General features: G+C 46.2%; 1 protein-coding gene across 1 annotated transcript in view; it reads right to left on the reverse strand.

The window, feature by feature from the left end:
• Positions 1 to 1513: 1513 nt before the first annotated feature.
• The window catches only part of LOC8031592, a 268422-nt gene continuing 252356 nt past the window's right edge, over positions 1514 to 17579 (reverse strand). The window contains exons 2-3 of the mRNA XM_042291243.1: positions 3619 to 4096; positions 1514 to 1638 (exon numbers count right to left, since the gene is read on the reverse strand). Coding sequence (XP_042147177.1) covers positions 1612 to 1638; positions 3619 to 4029 — 438 coding nt within the window. The 5' untranslated portion in view covers positions 4030 to 4096 and the 3' untranslated portion in view covers positions 1514 to 1611. The remainder of the gene's footprint in view (positions 1639 to 3618; positions 4097 to 17579) is intronic.

The following is a 17579-nucleotide window of genomic DNA, read 5'->3' on the forward strand; positions in this document are numbered from 1 at the left end:
TATGCTATGCAACATAGAGATATGTACACTGGGAAACCAAGAAGGTTATACATCAGTTTGATTATGCGGACCGTAAAATTAAAAATACGTATTTATACATATATTAAGCGTCGCTCGTTATTATTATGTACATAATATGACAGGCTCTTCTCCGTAAGCTATGTGTATTCACTTAGATATCTTTTTTTTATACATATAATTCAGTCAAAGTAGACGATAAGGGCCCGTTCACACTGCGACCTCTTAAAACTGGGTTCCTTGAAACCTCTTACAACGAGAGGACACACTGGCGCCATCTATTGGGTAGCAGTGTAAACTTGGCGGTCCTGCATATTTTTTATTTCTCTCGTGCATTATCCTTTCTTTCTTGGCTCGAAAAATTTTTGTCAACATTATGAACGAGCCTTTCTTAAAAGTAGTACGCACATTTGACCTCGGAAATCCCGCAAAACCTTTGCTCTTGTGAAATGCAGTTCCAGGGCCACCGCACAGATGGCGCCAGCGTGCCAGTGTATTCTCTCGTCCTAAGACATTTTAAGGGGTTTTAACAAGTCTCGTCCCTCTCGGTCGTACTCGGTTGCAAGAGTGTAAACGGGCCTTTACAGTCATCGACTACTCAAGAAACGTAGGGCGCGACTTTTCGTATTCACGCTTTTCTGTTCGTGATTGGTTATTTGGTGTTCTTATCGACTATCGTAGCAATATCATTGGTTGGCTGCAGAGCGATGAGTACATGCTTACGGCCACGCCCTGCCTTTCTGAAGTTGTTAGTCACTCTAGATTGTGCAAAGCGTTCGCCAAGGTTTTCATTTTAGGAATCGTAACTTCTGTCTTTTTTTCCCCCCTCTATCCGGGCGAGGGTGATAAATTCAATCGTTGTTTAGGATTCCATTTGCTAGGTCGACATCGAGAACCAGAGTTAGTTTCGTATTTTGTTCAGTCGCTGGTTGATCGCCGGCGGAGAGGACTCTTTGGGCCACCGAGCAAGAAAACTTTGGATTTTGTTACACTCGGCATCTTGCTCTAAGAGAATCTTTTTTTTTCTTCTTTCTAATCAATAAAGGGAATCAAAGATAGACAACAATGAGACGTAAGTTGAACCGCAGACGAAAACAGAATCGAAGGAGCGTAGCTGGATGGCATTTTGTGGCGGGCATCCTTTCGTATAGGGGGCAACACTTGATTGCGCACAAGTATAGCTTGTGTGTGTGTCTTGTGCGTTTACGTGCGTGTGTGTGGGTGTCTGTCTGTATGTGTGTCTGTGTGTGTCTGAGTATGTTCAAACCTCTCTCTTTATATTTATATATTAATTTTTGAACGTCGTCATTCGGCATAATATTCTTAACTCTGGGGAGTCTGGCTGTACAGAGGCAGAAAGGGGCAGGCTAGAATACGTGTTTTTGATTTTCTCCAAAGCGAGTTTTTTTTTTTAGTTGTTGTTTCGCAGTATATATTTTTTTTCTTTGGCAGAAATAGAGAAAGATGGAGATAAAGAGGTAGAGTGAGAGAGATATTTGGGGTCGGAGGAGGAACCATATCTCGTTCTTCTGACGCATTTGCTTTCTTTTTCCGGAGTTCCTAGAGATGAGATTTGTTCTTGCGAGACCATCTTCAGAGAAGTTCGTCCGAGAAGGATTCCTGTCGGGAAGACAAAACAAATGTTTTGAACAAAATTTTAAATAAAAGGTAAAAGTTGAAGCGATTTTCTTGCACCCACCTCCCCGCGCACCAATTAATTGAAAAGACACTTCACCCGCCCGGAGAGCTGGAAATCGCGTTTTGAGATAGGTTTTGTGCTCCAGGGTTCTTCCGTAGAAATTCCGCTATACATTCTCTTTTTCAATCTTTTCTGCCATAAAAAAAAACCTCTAAAAGCTAGGTTTTTAGAGTTTTTTTTCTTTTTCTTGCCGCTAGGAAACTAGAACCCTCAATATTTGTTGAACGTCAACATCCCTTTGAAAATTGTACTTTCTGTTTAACGTCCTGTCGAAATTACTTTCCCGTCACCCTGGTCATCTGAACACAATATCCCCTACAAACAAACAAACAAAAAAAAAAAAAGGAAAAAAAAAGACAGTGTTGTGTACGTTTTCTTTCCCCATCCCTCCCATTCCTTCCTCAGTGTTCGTCACTATATGCCTTAACCTGCATTTATACTTTTCAGAGGACGACAATAAATACCCGTCGTCTCTGAAAGGATGAAAACGACAGGGTTGCTCGTTGCCTTTGGCCGTGCTTTGGTTGCGCGATCGAGGACGCTCGAGGACCATGAGGCGCCGAAGGGTTATGGAAGGGCTTGCGCTGGGAGGCGGGACAACTGAAAGGCCTCCCTGCCGTTCTCACTCTGTCGACGACTGTAGCTCGAGTGAAATATATACCTCTGCTTCACGTGACAGTTGCTGAGCGGGTGCTGACGATGAGATTTCTCGACGCTTTCGTAACTTCAAAAACCATCACAGATCTATTCGAAGGTTCTTGGCAGACGAGAAGCTCGCGCTAAGTATTAATTGTACCATAGCCTCCTATATACCGACGAAGCCTGGCAGATCGCCACTAGAAGCGGCCGCCGAAATGGAAAAAGGTGGAGCGGCAGACAACGGATGAGAGGAGAGCCACGTGACTGGCGCCCCGCTGCGGCGAGACGCCGAAACACTCTTCTCCCGTGCGAACAAGTGTGTTTCGGGTTCTCGCCGCTGCAAAAGCTGTGTGCTGTCGTCCAGATTTTCCGAGAGATGGTTCTTTGAGGCCCTGTGCTACCAGATACTCGCGCTCCAAATCCGCTACCGGGCACTCTATGGCTTCGTTGAACTGCCAGGCTTTGTGAGTATAGAGGATCCTATGACTGTACGAATCATGCACCGGCTCGACCGTTTTGTTGTTAGCTACGAGTTATAGTCTTCCAAGACCGACGAGTTCGATGGTCGCAAGAAAACGCCGACAGAACCCGCTCTTGGCAGGCGTCCAGCAACACATAACAAAATGGCGGAGGAGATCAGACACATTGATTGTTTAGGCGCGTGGCAGCTTTACTTCCTGTTAGAGTCGTTTCTAGTGCACTCTACTTCTATTGGATGAAGTTTTCAATTAATGGACGCTCATTAGCGCCGCGTGACACGGTATCCCACTGCTTTAAAGAGTCGCTTCCGGCTCTTGTGTTGCGCGCGGAAATGGCTTCCTGTCGATTGACTGTATACATGGCTTACAATGACGTCACATCAGCAGCCATTGTGGAGGTCTTCCTACCCCACAGCATTTCTTTTGCGCTGCAGAACCCAGGGATCCTGGGTTCAATCCCCACCCCTGCCCGTTTCGATCTGGATGAGCATCGTACCGGTGTGCGGTTCTGTACCACGTACTACTGCGTGGTGCATGTTAAGGACCCCAGGCTAGCGCTTGTACTGCATTGGCTAAATTTCTCATCTACAGCGAGTGACTCGTCACAACTTTGAAATGGCTGACCAACGACACGCTGTCTAAATATCAACACAACCCTAATTATTAATATTATTGAATCCACGAATTTGTTTTTGTTGGCAAGAACAAGCATAAATGACCTACACCTTCGTACGATGACGTCATGTGCAAGTCATGTAAACGGTAAGCAGATTAGCAGACTACCTGTGGGCTGAAGGAAGATCTGTCGTCGTCGCGCCGTAGCAGACTAACGGCCACATCCTCTCCGATGGCGGCCGGAGGTGCGCTCCTCTTGCCCAGGTCCTTGAGGATCTTGTCGTTGGCCTGGATCTTGTTCTTGATGCTCCGCTCAATGATGTCCTGCATCATCTTGTCGCGGAGCACGTCGAGCGGGCTCACGATCGACAGCGACGGCATGTGGTCCCGGCTGTGCATGCTGAGCGACGGCACGGGACCCCTGCTCCGCAGAGACAAAGGGCCACGCTTCCAAAGGTCGGACAGGTCCAGGCTCGCCTTGGAGCCTCCCAGGCGGGCCCCCAAGGCCGCGTCCGTCACCAGCAGCGCCAGCAACAGCCAGGGCCGCAGCAGCGGATGGGAGGATTGAGCACACCTCATCGCCACCGCAGCACTCTGTTCGGGGAGGAGTCTAGAAGACTCTGCGGGCGTACCGGGAACGCGTCCTCTGCACACAGATACAAAGAACAGTTGATGAGTTACTTTTTTGTTTGTTGCCAGAATGGTTGATTTACGAAGTGTGAGACTGAGACGGCGAGACTCACTTTCTGTCATGCCACGCGCGTTATGGTAAGTACATCTTGACTTTAGAAGCCAGCTTGTATCAAAGCGGGACTTTTGCAGAGGATCTAGCATAATGTTTCAAGATTGTGAACGTTTTAAACAATATGGTTACCGTATGTTACGAACGTTTGACCGAACGTTTTCTCTTTTTCAAAGCTAAGAGTCGTGCAGTTTTTTTTAATGCACAAGCTATATTTAGAGCCGTGGAAACGCGAAGCGGTGGTGGGTATAGACGCACGGTTTCAGCAACGACATTTTAAATTTTCTCGGTATTTTTTTTCTCAAAAACAGCCAACTGCAACCTGGCCTTTATCTTAGAGATGCTTTGCACTTGCAGATGATTGCATCTTGGCCTTACGTCCAACCTTAATCTCACATGCCCGTCTCTTGCACGGCAGAAAACAGTGGGAAGAGTTCTCACGACCACAGCCGGTCCAGATTCCCCAGGAAGTCGTACGCAAATCCGCGAGATGGCCACCCCTCAAAACAAAAATGCTAGCAACAACCGTAAACAGCAAAAAGAAATATTTGTAACTTGTTTTAATTAAAATAAACGCAATACTGGGAACTGGGTTTCTGGACTATTCGGCCCGTTCGATTTCCTCTCCAAGTTATCAATCGGCGACGAATTTCTTTCGCATCTCAGCGGGGGTGCGCGTGGCGCGCCGGGCACTCCAAATGGATTTTCCCTTTGTGCGCTCGTCGTAGGGAAGAGCACAAAGAGGGCCATTGTGCAGACTTCTCGGGTCTCCCGTTTCTTCTCCTCCGACACGCACTTTCCTCCTAAACGCTCGCACGCGACTAGAAGACCAAGAAGAGGCAAACCAAATTCTCGAACGGAAAAGTACGAGTATCAGGGAAGTCAATCGACAGTAGAGTCTGGCGCTACAAAACTTCTCGCCGTGTTTTTGTTACTTGTTCTATCCAAATCTTTGTTCGCTTTTTCGCTTGGCGCGCGGGCGTGCGCCAGAGAGAATTTTGACGCGTCCGCTGTGGCCGTCTGTTGTTGAGGGAGACATTGATCAACGGTTGCGCCGTCTCGTGGCAAGCATCCTTTTAAACGCGGGCGGGCCCCTTACGTGGTCTGCTTTCGGAAAATGGGGATGGCTGCGAAGCAAGTAAAGGTTATAATGAAAGAGAGAGAGAGAAAATGAAAGAAGGTAAGAGCGCGGCGTGCCTGGTCTTTACTTCGATCCGATGAGCGAATGCAGAGCTGACTGTGAATGACTGATTCTTTTTATTCATACGTCACGAGATAATGTGACAGTGACTGAGTTTCTTTCCTTGCTTTTAAGAATAAGAAGGAACAAATCGGGAAACAAAAAGATGAGAGAAATAGTGCGAAACTTAGAGAGAAAAACAGGTCAAGGTCTCGGGTGGTGTTACCACACTTTAAGAAGCCGCTGACAGTTTCGAAACGGTAGAGCGCCTCCTCTGATATCCTGCACGTTTTGGTTGCCGTCCTCTGTGCTTTGGCTGCACGCGCACGCTCGAAGCCCACGAGACCCCAATGCATTATCGAAGGCAAGAAGCTCGCGCTGGAGGAAGAACAGTCAAATACCTCATTGTCGTTCTAGTCATGTCGGTGACCACAGTAACACAGTCCTTACAGCAGGTACTAGTGACTGGCCTAAGAACAAACGCGTGTACGCCCAAGAGAGTAGCTGTGGTGGGCTTTCCACGATTGGTCAAACGCTCACTGTGACGTCTCTGATAGAATCCTGTCTGCTTTCATCGACAGAGGTAAGATCAACGTCAGATTTTCAATTCTGGTGTTGGTGTGAGAATGCGGTGATTTTAAGCTTCCACTGTGTCTTTTGGGCTACCGGAATTAAAATTCGTGACGTCAAGGCGATGAAAATTTTGGTTATGAGGTCACAAATAGGAACCACAAACCCGGGGTCCCACTGCTCAGACAACATACAAAAGACAGTCTGCAAACACGAGTCTCAATCCAAACACGAGTTCCAACGTTTAACGTAAAAAAACGGGTCTGTGTGAACCAGCCTTTAAAGGAAAGCGATGAAGATACAACTAACGCTAGAAAAAAGAAAGCAAAGAAAGTGGAACTGTACCATCTTCTTCGGTTTTGGTCAGCTTCTAAGAATAGAAATAAGCCACACAAGCGCTGGTTAATTATCTTACTAAAACTCGTTCATTTTCCTAATACCGCTTCGATACATATAGTGTGTGTGTATGTGTGTGTGTATTTCTGTGTGTGTGCGTGTGTGTATGTTATGCTGTTTCTAGCTTTTCTACCCCGTATGCTCTCTAGCCCCCAACCATACTTCCCCCTTACGCAGGTTGCCTTCTTCGTGTTTGTGAATAGAAACTAATTTCTCTTTTTTCCCTGTGTCTCTCTCTCTCTCTCTCTCTCGTGTGACCTTAAGTAATTTCCCAAGTTACGTCGGACGCCAGAGTACGTCCCGACATGGCAAAATTTTCTCGCGAGTTTGTCTGATTATCGTGGGCTAGCGGCGAGTCAATATTTACGCAGCGGCTTAAAGCTCTTATTAGATGCTGCTCCCGAAGGAACTAGTTGCCTGGGAACCCAAACACGTGGCTCCAATCTATAACGTCCCGTCAGCAAGATTCAAGTTAGTATCTTCGGCGCGGGAAGCGGGAAGACCGAGAACCCACACATCGAGTGCCTCCTCGCGTTGGAAACTTGAATAATTTTCGAGGTGTCCTTAGAGTAAACCACACGAAGTTAGTGATGTCACACGCCTGGTTGTAATTGTGCGACAAACAACACGTAAAAGAGGTAAAACAAATATTGTTTTAGAGTAAAAAAAAAAAAAAAAAAACACTGCGCGTGCGCAGTGTTTTCTAAAGTTGGAGCACACGAGCTCAGTGTTTTTCCGTGACAGCGCAGTCCCGGAGGAAGCTAAACAACTGCCCCTTCACCTATAGCACGTGGGGATGGTGGATTTGTCTGTGCTACGTCACAAAGCCATTGTTCGGCTGATGTCAGGATAGTGCTTCCATTAGAAAATAGAGAGATCGCGTGTTCCGTACATGTTTAGTGAGCACTGTACTTTTCTGCAGTTAACACCCCTTCTTAAACACAAACGAACTACGTTTAGACCCGAGAAAGAAAGCTGTAATATGACAGTGGGAATGACGCGAACATGTAAAACGACAAGCTCAGTGTCGCATCTCGAAATTAATGTTTTTTGAAAACATTTTCCAGGCCGCGTCGTTGGATCATAATAATAATCATCTTTATTTTGATGTGTTCACAAATAGCACTAAGCCTAAAACGCAGTACACTGTCATAAAAAATGAATAAAAAAACTTGTACAAAGTAGAAAATAAAACAAGTAAAGTCATAATCATGCACTCATTATAGTGGCCCGATTGCACGTCAAAAATTGTTCATGTCAAAACAAAATAAACATATATTACAGACTTGTCTAGCTTGTTATATCCATATAGAATTCTTGTAACTAGCCAGTCTAATCGGTAATATATAATTTTGGCACACAGGGGGGGGGGGGGGGGGGTACGAACTACTTTCGGTGGAAAGTTTTGCGAATGCGTAGGCTGTTTTTTGAGCAACCGACGGATGAGAGAGCAAGCTTGCTCGAATAATTAGCGCGTCCCCTGAAATAAGGCACGTGTAGATCGCACCTCAAAATGCTTGTCAAATTTTTTTTTATCTTGTTTTAATTTACAATTTTATATAGACCGATGTGACTGTGCCCGCGACAGCGTTCGTGAGAAAAAAAAAATCAGCGAGCGCCATGACACTCGACCGGGACGCGTCCTAAAATATTTTATTTTACTCCCAAGGGGCGTTCCAGGCTTGGCAGTGGTTTACTCCAAAGTGTCTCGAATAACACGCTGTTTCAAACAAGCCGACCTATAGCCCCCATTTTACCCGCTGTATCAGGTGTTTTCAAAGAAAAACTTTTTTTTTTTCTGTTTTTAGGTTTGCGTTTATAAACTGCGCATCGCAGGAAGCTGAAAGTCCGTGCAAATGTGATGCTGGCGGTTGAGGTGGAACGCGAAAGTTCGAAAACGTGACGTCACCTGGATCAAAAGACGAAAGGAAATGACAACCTTTATCTATGAGCCGACGTCCACCTAAGCCTAATATCGTCAAAACAGGAACTGACGATGTTCACGCATGTGGCATTAGTATCAGTAAAGAAACACTTGGGCGGAAAAAAAATATAATTTTGTTTTCTTCCTTGCTGGCAGTCTTCCTTTTTTCAATAAAGTAAACTCTAAAGGTGGCCACAATATTTCTTGAAGATATTAGCGGTTTAGAAACCCGGATCACAATGCTTACACGTCATACAGAAGACAGTCTGCATACAGATCCGACCGCGACTCACCGCGAGATCCGTGCTTCGAATGCCGTATGGCAATGACTTCAAGAAGGAAACTTGGCACGCGGCATTCGAACCACCCGTGACTTGTGTTTGGTGTATGAGCAGTATGACCCCAACTATAGGGAGACTTGTCTTGTTTTTTCTCTTTTATTTACCGATGTAGGTAACATCATGTCCTCAAACTTTCGCGCTCTGTCCAACGTTATTAGAATAACAATATTAGGTTAGTAGATTAATAAGACTCTAATAACGTTGGTTCTGTCCGCAACCGCTATCGTCACAATCTCACGGAGTTTGGGCTTCCTGCGATGACTAGATTGTAAACCCCTTTCGAAAAGCTGCCCTCTGTTGGTCTCTGCGAAATCCCTGCACAATGGTGGGCTAAAACCGCAACGAAACGGCGTACTTTATGCGTTTGGTTGGATTAGAAGGCAAAAATGCACCCACGGACCAAGGTGATGAGATCAGTGACGTTGCACTTGCGACGCTGTTTGAATGGCTCGTCGGGTATGGTTATTATTTGAGCCCGTTCTCGTTTCGCCCTTCTCACTTGGTCCTTCTCAAAACAACCATTCTCAAAAAGATCTTCTCGTATTGGCCCGTCATATTTGGCCCTTTCCCCGTTTCGTCTTTCGCATTCCAACTCTCCTCATTTGGGCCCGTTCTCGCTTCGCCCTTCTCCCCTGGCCCTTTTCAAAACAGCCATTCTCACAAAGATCTTGCTTTGACCCGTCGCACTTGACTCTTTTCATACCAAAATCGTTTTTTAGGGTAATATTAATAAATACATTGATATATTTCGTGCGTGTGTGTGTGTGTGCGTGTGTGTGCGTGTGTGTGTGTGTGTGTGTGTGTGTGTGTGTGTGTGTGTGTGTGTGTGTGTAACGCTACAGGCATACTTTGTCTGCTAAGGATTTTAGCAGTGCGTCGCGTCGTGGTCGTCATGAAAAGCTACTAGCTGACAATAAAACAGACCAACTATTTATCGCAGCCAGATCATATTCCGAGACGTCACGTTGTCTGAAGTATCTCGACTTGGGACGACGCCACCACTTCTATATAACGCAGTGGTTCTCAAATGGGGGTCTGCTAAGGCATCCTAGGGGTCCGCGAAGCCCGGTCTCAACAGTCAAGCACGGCAATATTAGTTGTCTTTCTTCACGTTGAGAAAAAACGTTCCAATTTTCGGGTGAGTACTCTCGTGTGTATGTCAGTGAGATGAGTCTACTTCACACTAGCAATTAGTTATATTCATTTATTAAATCATTATCATGATAACCTATACCTTTAAAATCCCCGCACCCCGAACGGGGTCCTCCACCATCTCCGCATTTCTACAAGGGGTCCGCGAAACATCAATGATTGAGAACCACTGCTATTATGTATGCTATTTCTATTCAAACAAAGTTTCCAAATTAAATCTTCATCGCTTTTTTTTTCTCGATTGCTTAGAGGAAGGGAAGCAGGCGTCATTGTACGATTATCAGTGCGTACCTCTACACATAACAAATGATTTATCTGATGGTATGTTGGGGGCCCAAGCAAGGTAAGGCTCATCAACGAAACCGCAAAGGCATAACGACGTTAGAAGAATGCCGAACTAGTGCCATTCGGTCGTAGCGCGTCTACTAACGCGGGCTGAGAAACTCGGTTCTTTATTCTCAAAAACAGCCGGTACTGTACAATGCGCGGCACTTAGCAATAATATCCGTTTTCTTTTGCCTTAGAATTGAAGGGACGCCGTTAAAACTACTCTCTGTAACAAAACGTAAAATGTGCAGTAGAAGCTCTAGCTTTTCATCTTGGGTAACACGATGGCTGCGCATGAGCACGCGTATGCAAAGCACGACGGAAGGCAAGGAGCGCGTGCTGGAGTCGAAGCTTCTCTCGCAGATCTTATCGTGACGCCCCTCCGAAGCAGATTGCGCACAAAGTGCCGATGTCATGTTCGTGGGAACAGTGTCGCCCATTGTACTGCGGCTTTGCAAGTTTTAAATATATCACGGCAGGAGCTCGACCGGCGGGCCGGTCAGCGCCGTGTTACGCAGCGCTGCGGCGGCGAGAGTGATCGCGTTCGTGGGCACACAAGATGAGCTCAGTCTCACTGACATTTTGTGACGCGGCGCTGACCGGCCCGCGCTGACCGGCCCGCCGGTCGACGCTGCCACCGTATTACTAAAACTTGCAAAGCTGGGGTGGAAGCAGAGCTCACGCACGTCAAGAACTCTGTAAAAAAAAAAGTCAACTCGCCGAGCTTTTTTAGCAGCCGAGCCAACAGGAGCCTAGCTGTTTGCTCGCGCATGCGAAACTTAGCAACATCAGCGGCACTAAGCGCAAAGTAGACTATTTTTTTTATAGCTCGAACGGGTTTTAAAGTACGCCTTAAAGGCAGGGACTTGGAGCTGACGTCATCGCTTGGGTACTTACAACATTTGTTAAAAAAGCAGCGCTTTACAAACGTAAAAAAAACAACAAAAAAAAACACAGAAGGCAGATGAGGAAATCCACGCGGCGCGTGCCGTGAGCTCCAGTCGGATCTAATTAATCGCTACATTCACAGGCAAATACCAAAAACAAAATTTCGACTTTGAATTAAATTAGAATATGCGAAACACTCGAGCGCCTTCTGCGAGATAACCAGGGCACTTCATTGCCGAACTGCCGAGCATTCGGCGAACGAGGCTTAATTTTCAGGAGGGGGTCTTAACCAACTTCGACGGACGCCGACCAAGAAAACTTTTTTCAGTCCGCTTAATCTGAAGAAACCCAGAGCCTCGAGCTGTTGACCCAAACGCCCGACCGACAGAGCAAACGCCCCTCCCGCTTGTGCGGTTGTCTTGCGGAATCGCTCTGTTTGCACGCAGGCGCCCACGCAGATTTCGAAGACTGTTTGCAAGTGCGCGAATTAGGCTCGAAATTGGCAGCCTCTGTTTCGCGCGTTATTGGGAGAAATGGGGAAGGAAAAAGGGGGGGGGGGGGGGGGGGAGGATGCAAGGATTTATTCACAGAACGACCACTTTAGTAGAATGAGTGCGTGGTTCGATCTAGCGTTACGTCTTCATGAGAACCTCAACTTTTGTGCTCACGTTGTCGAAAGTAGTTTCCACCGTGCGCTTTAACGCTGTCAAAGCTTCTTCCGCGAGCGCGTGGCTTCGTTTGGTGTGTCTTTCACGTGAGACCACGTGCTTTCGTAGCAATGGAGGGCTATAACACTGCGCGTATACTACGTTATCCGTGACAATGTAGCGCAATAAACTTTGAATTGAGTTTTATAAAATAATATAATAATAATTATAAGTATTTATTGTTCCGTGCTTCAGAACGACCAAGTCTTGATGTTAAGCACGTTCGTGATTATACAACTTGCACAACACGCAAATAGAAAAACTATAAGCTTATGATGAGTACATCAAAGTCTCAAGTACGTAGCTGACGAATCGAAGGACGGAGCTTCACATAAGGTCTTCGTAGCTGAAGCGCTTCGCCACCAGGTGCTCACGATGGATGATGCAATGAATTCGGAGAAAATCTGGAACGCTGGGGTCGCTCCGCAGAAGTTCTACCAAGCACGCATTCTTACCAACCATAGCAGACGCACCATCGGTTGAAATACCGACACTTTTCTGCAGAGGAACGTCGAACCTTTCCAACGTTATTAACAATGCATTCTTAATGTCAACACCACGAGTGGTTTCCTTGAGGGAAACCATGACCAGGAGCCCTTCTCTCACGCTTTCGTGGGATGAAACATAACGAACGAAGATTGCAAACTCCGGCTTCTCTTGTATATCCGTAGATTCCCCAAGGGCTAACCTGAATGCTTTATGGTTGTTTAGGCCCTCGTGAAGCTTGTCGACGACGTCGGCGCTTAGCTGTGAAATGCGCCTTTCGACCGAATATCATGAAACTGGGACTTTGTTGACCAACCTTTGAAGACATTGTTGTTTGCATCCAACAATGCCACGACGTCGGAGGTGTTAGTCTTCACAAATTCTCCTTCCGGGTAAGCTCGCTTGGTACGAGCAATGGGTAAAGAGCTTGAAACGTGATTTCAGCCGCAAACATCCGGAAATAGGAGAGTATACACTTCGTTTCATTTCGGTTGGTTCTGCGTTAGATGACGCTGAATGCTAATAATACTTTTGATACATTGATGAGTTAGATTTACGAGTGACTTTTGCTACGTGGGCGCGCTACTATTATTACATACGCATAGCAATACAGTAACTTTTGTAGGAGTGAAAGAAAAAATAGAGTAACACAATACTGATCAACAAGTAGGAAATGATCGCAGAAGTTTCGAGCGCACTTTATACAGGCGACTTTGAACACGTGCCGCCGACAGTGACATAAAGATCGTTAGTGTGATTGGTATGAATGATGACACAGTTACACATTACGCTAAAATGGTCTAAATCTTTTTTTGTTTTTTTTTGCGTGACACATTATAAATGTTGTCTCGTTTGGCTTGACACAGATCGCGTTTGCTCTACATTAGCAACGTAAGAATTTCGTGAAGTTTTTGCCATGTACAAACTGAGCATAAACTAAATGAAAATGTGCGTCAATAATATGCATGCTATACTTCATTTCACTATAAGCCAGAGCGCCAGCCGACGCTGCGAGTCAATGGCGCCAATAAAGTAGCACCACCTCTCTACTGCCTGGGCTGTCGCGGGCTAATAAGCCAATGAAGCACAGTGAATTTGTCTTGTGACCTCGCGAATTCAGTGTGCGTCGGTGCCTGTACGTCTCACAACACTCGGCTCCGCTATGACTTTAGGCGCACCGAAGTATAACCAAACGCAGATGATCAAGAATGCAACCTAGTGGAGACCTCAAAATTAACAAGCTCTCGGAGTTGAGATGCGCGAGCGGGAGGCCCGCAACGTTTTGGGCATTGCGTAAGATGCACGAGGAGCATTAGCAGCGGAAATTGTGCATTCCTGTGGACAGCTAGGACCACGCTTCGTCTCTCTCACTCTCTCTCTATTTCTCTCTTTTCTTTTCTCAGGAAAAGCTAACCCAGGAAAAGCTTCGCTTACGGTTACATACGTGCTGAATCGAGTGTTTCTGCAGCAAGCCGAGCAAAGCCTCCCCCTCAGGAATCTTCCCGTTTCAATTATTATTTTTAGCAAAAAAAAAAAAAAAAAAAAAGGGGGGGGGGGGATTGGTGGCCGAGTGGGCTAGTGCACACCAGCAGGTGGGGCGAAAGCTCGCGCTGCAGAACCCATGGATCCTGGGTTCAATCCCCACCCCTGCCCATTTCGATCTGGATGGGCATCGTATCGGCGTGCGGTCGTGTATCACTACTGCGTGATGCACGTCAAAGTCCCCAGGCTAGCGGTTGTACTGCGCTGGCTAAATTGCTCATCTAGAGCTGAGGGACAAGTCGCCCGTAGAGGCAGACTAAGTTCTAAGCTGTATAAACATGCACACACCCCAATTTTTTCTTCGTTTGTTTTTCTTCTTTCACGGCAGGAAGTTTGGCTATCGCCGCCTTCTGGAATTTTTTCACAACCCAGAGTGAGGATACTTTAACTTCCTCTGCTGGTGAAAGCAGTGAGAGCACGTGCGATGCCAAGCTTCTAGTCACTGTGAAAATGAAAACATAACCGCGCGAGTAGCACGTGCGCTACCCATAGTGAGGTAGGGTGCCTACATGTCTGCCTGTCTGAGGGTGAAGACATCCATTGTTGCCCTGAATGTGCCAGCGCGTGACGCTCTCGCGCACTCGGTGCGTGACTTGGGCGGTAAAATGGCGTCTATGCATTAGCCAAAGCTACGCGCTCGAGCTGAGTGACACCGGATTGCGCGCGCTTCAAAATGCATAAAAAAACGATTGGGCGGAAAAATGGCTGAGATGTCACCACTCAAGCAAAAGCGCGCGTGTGTATGAAGGCACTCTATAGTGAGGAAAACAGCAGCGCCCCTCGCGAACTTTCACCGCGAATATCATCAGAGGCGCACCGGCGAAGAAGAGACAGCCTGCACGCCGTACCGAATTATAAGACTCCGCGTGACGTTTCTGCACGAAAGCGACGTTTCACAGACGCTTGTGAAGAGCCTGTTCTGTGCTCACGTTCGAAAACTGACTACACGTTTATGACGTCACACAATCGTAGAAACACTCGTTGTGGAACCGAACACGTGCAAGAGCCGCACTTTAAAAAAAATAGTTGATACACGAGTGAGTATTTTAGACAAAGAAACGTATACCACCGTTCACACAACTCGCAACCGAGTAGGACCGAAAGAGAGAGAGAGAGAGAGAGAGACGAGACCGGTTTTTAAGCTTTTTGCGACGACATAGGACCGCATGCGCTATGAGCGGAGCAGGTCCTACGCCGTCGCAAGAGTTAAAACCGGTCGCGTCTCTCTCGGTCCTACTCGGTTGCAAGTGTGTGAACGGCGCTTTACTGACAATTTAAGAAACGTGCACGACGAGGCTTTCCGTGCATGTTAACGCTTCCTATACATTCGTGAGTCATCCTCCGGCGTCGCACACTGCTAATACATCATGCGAAAGGCAGTTTGCAGACATTGTTTTCTTTCTTGCGTGACGGCCACATCGGTCCTACAACAACTCTCTGCAGACAGGTTCCAAACATACATACCACGTATGAAGCGAAACGTGCTCCGAACGTACTTGAGGCGTAGGTCTGCGGATAATTCAGCCATCGTGTCCCCAGCGAACACCGTGTCGTTTTGTGTGACGTACGAGCAGTCAAACTTATGCGGACAGAAATTGAGGGAAAGGAGGAGACGGAGAGCGCGCGCTGGGACGTCAGAATGCCGAGCCCTGTGGTTAGAACGCTTAGTGGGTAGGCGCCAAACTATGCCGTGCGCCGGTTCGTCTGCTTCCATTGCAGGGGTTGTGGTGACGTCAGAACGACGCCTACCTCTGATTGGCTCTGAATGAAGGAAGACCTCAAAGCAAGCTGCCTTGAGGTCTACCCACTATCTCTCAATCAGAGCCAATCAGATCTCGGCGTCTTTCTGACGTAACCACAACCCCTGCAAAGGAAGCAGACGAACTTGCGCTCAACATAGCTGCCTTCGTCTCCACTGTACTCGTCGAACGCATTAAAATGCGGAGCGTCGGCGTCCGGCGTTCGGCTTTCGCGGTGGAAAGGGTTCGAATAGTGAAGTGGAGCCAAAGGCCCACTTCACTATTCGTCTACCTACTAATTATTTCTCCCGGAGCTCGATGTTCTGACGTCTCCTCACACTCTCGTCTCCTCCTCTCCTCCAGTTTCTGACCGCATAGAATGCGGAGCGCAAGTTCGTCTGCTTCTTGCACGGGGGTTGCGATGATGTCAGAACGCGGAGCATTTATTGGCTGATTGAATGAAAAATAAAAAAAAAGAATGGCTAGAGCTTGAGGCGTCTAACATTGAGGTCTACTCACTCTTTCCAGTCAAAGCCAATCTCCTGCGCAGGAAGCAGACGACGACTTGTTCTCCGCGTAGAAGGAGGTCAAAGAAAAGCACGGGCCACAAACCCATGCATTTCTTTGGCCTCCTTTTGTTGTCCATATAAAAGCCAGTCAATCTGGTCGCTACAGGCTATTGCCGCAATCTTACTCGCTGCAGAGTGATATAAAGTTGATTGGGACTCGATAGGCCCTGCGTTTATTAAGCCTTCAATATAGATTTCTCACGTAAACTAACGTGTGAAATATTCGCAGGAAAGCAAGTGCGCAGTCTTCGACAAAATACTCGATAAAAGTATTTAACTTAAGTTACCAAATACCTGCTTCATAAAGTATTTAAAATACTATTCAGTTTTTTTACTGTAAAGTATTTTGAGTAGAGTACATATACTTTGGAATGTAATTCAATTACTTTTGGAGATGCTTTTGCACTGCGTAATTTGTATCGACGTCAATTACAAACACAACTATACCGTTGCGCAAATTTGGTTTATCAAAATGGTGTATAGCACGCAACAGCACAAAACGGCAACAAAAAACAACAAAAATATCGTAGGGCTAGTTTATGCAGTCCAACTGGTATTACTGATACACGTTACAAATCATTTCTGGGAACAAAAAAGAAAAAGAAAAAAAAGGTTGCGTCAGTTATAGCGACATCTCTTGCGGCGCACCTTAGATGCATCGTTTAACTACAATCCACATTCCCTATATGAGGAATTCACTATAAACGAACTTGGCATACGGAAATACTGAATGGATAACAAAGAGAGCACTTAAAATAGTCACGGCACTGATCCCACCTTCTTCAAGTACGTTGCGTTCAGAAAGGCACTCGACATTGGGGGGCACTTTGTTGGCATTTTGAGAGATCATCCTGCTCGTAGTTCGTTTCCTGTCGTGTTCTCTGCTTACCAATATTCGCTTATAGACAGTGTTCGCGAAAACAATTGATGCCGGACTAAAAAAAAAAAAAAAGAAAAGTCTTAGCGTTTTGCTGTAGAAGAACCAAATATACTACAAGCAAAAAAAAAAGTGTATTTTTTGTGTTTACTTCTCATTTTCTTATATTTTGTTATTTTCTTGGCACTGAAGTCTGCATTGTTGTCGTGGGTCGTTTCCCGTTCTGCGCTGCGCCTCAGTGTGGCAATCTTTACTTCCGTAAAACCACTGCTTTTGTTTGAGGTTTTTTTGGGGAAACTCAAGGAAAAAAGGCGCCTTTGGAAAGGCGATGGGGAAACCTTCATTCTACGAACTTTGTGGTGAAATATCAGTCACACTCGTCACAAAAGCGATGTTTTCACGGGCTCAATCCAAGTCACCGTAGCTTATCGGAGCTAGCAACAGGACTTTACTGCTCGAAACATTATTCACGTTTCCTCGAGCCACGAACCCGCCACTTCGTACCGAAAAACTCAGAAATTGGCGGAATGTCAAAAATGTGTTTGAGATAATGAGTACAAGATACTTAGAAATGTAATTAAAATACAGTGTCCAATACTCTCGGTCAAAAGTACTTGCGAGATACCAAGCTACTTCAAAAAGTATTTCAAATACAGTATATTGAGTAGAGCATTTGAGATATGCACAAA

This window comes from Ixodes scapularis, unplaced genomic scaffold (genome assembly GCF_016920785.2).
Source record: "Ixodes scapularis isolate PalLabHiFi unplaced genomic scaffold, ASM1692078v2 PGA_scaffold2__306_contigs__length_199485367, whole genome shotgun sequence".
In the NCBI taxonomy this organism is placed as follows: Eukaryota; Metazoa; Arthropoda; class Arachnida; order Ixodida; family Ixodidae; genus Ixodes; species Ixodes scapularis.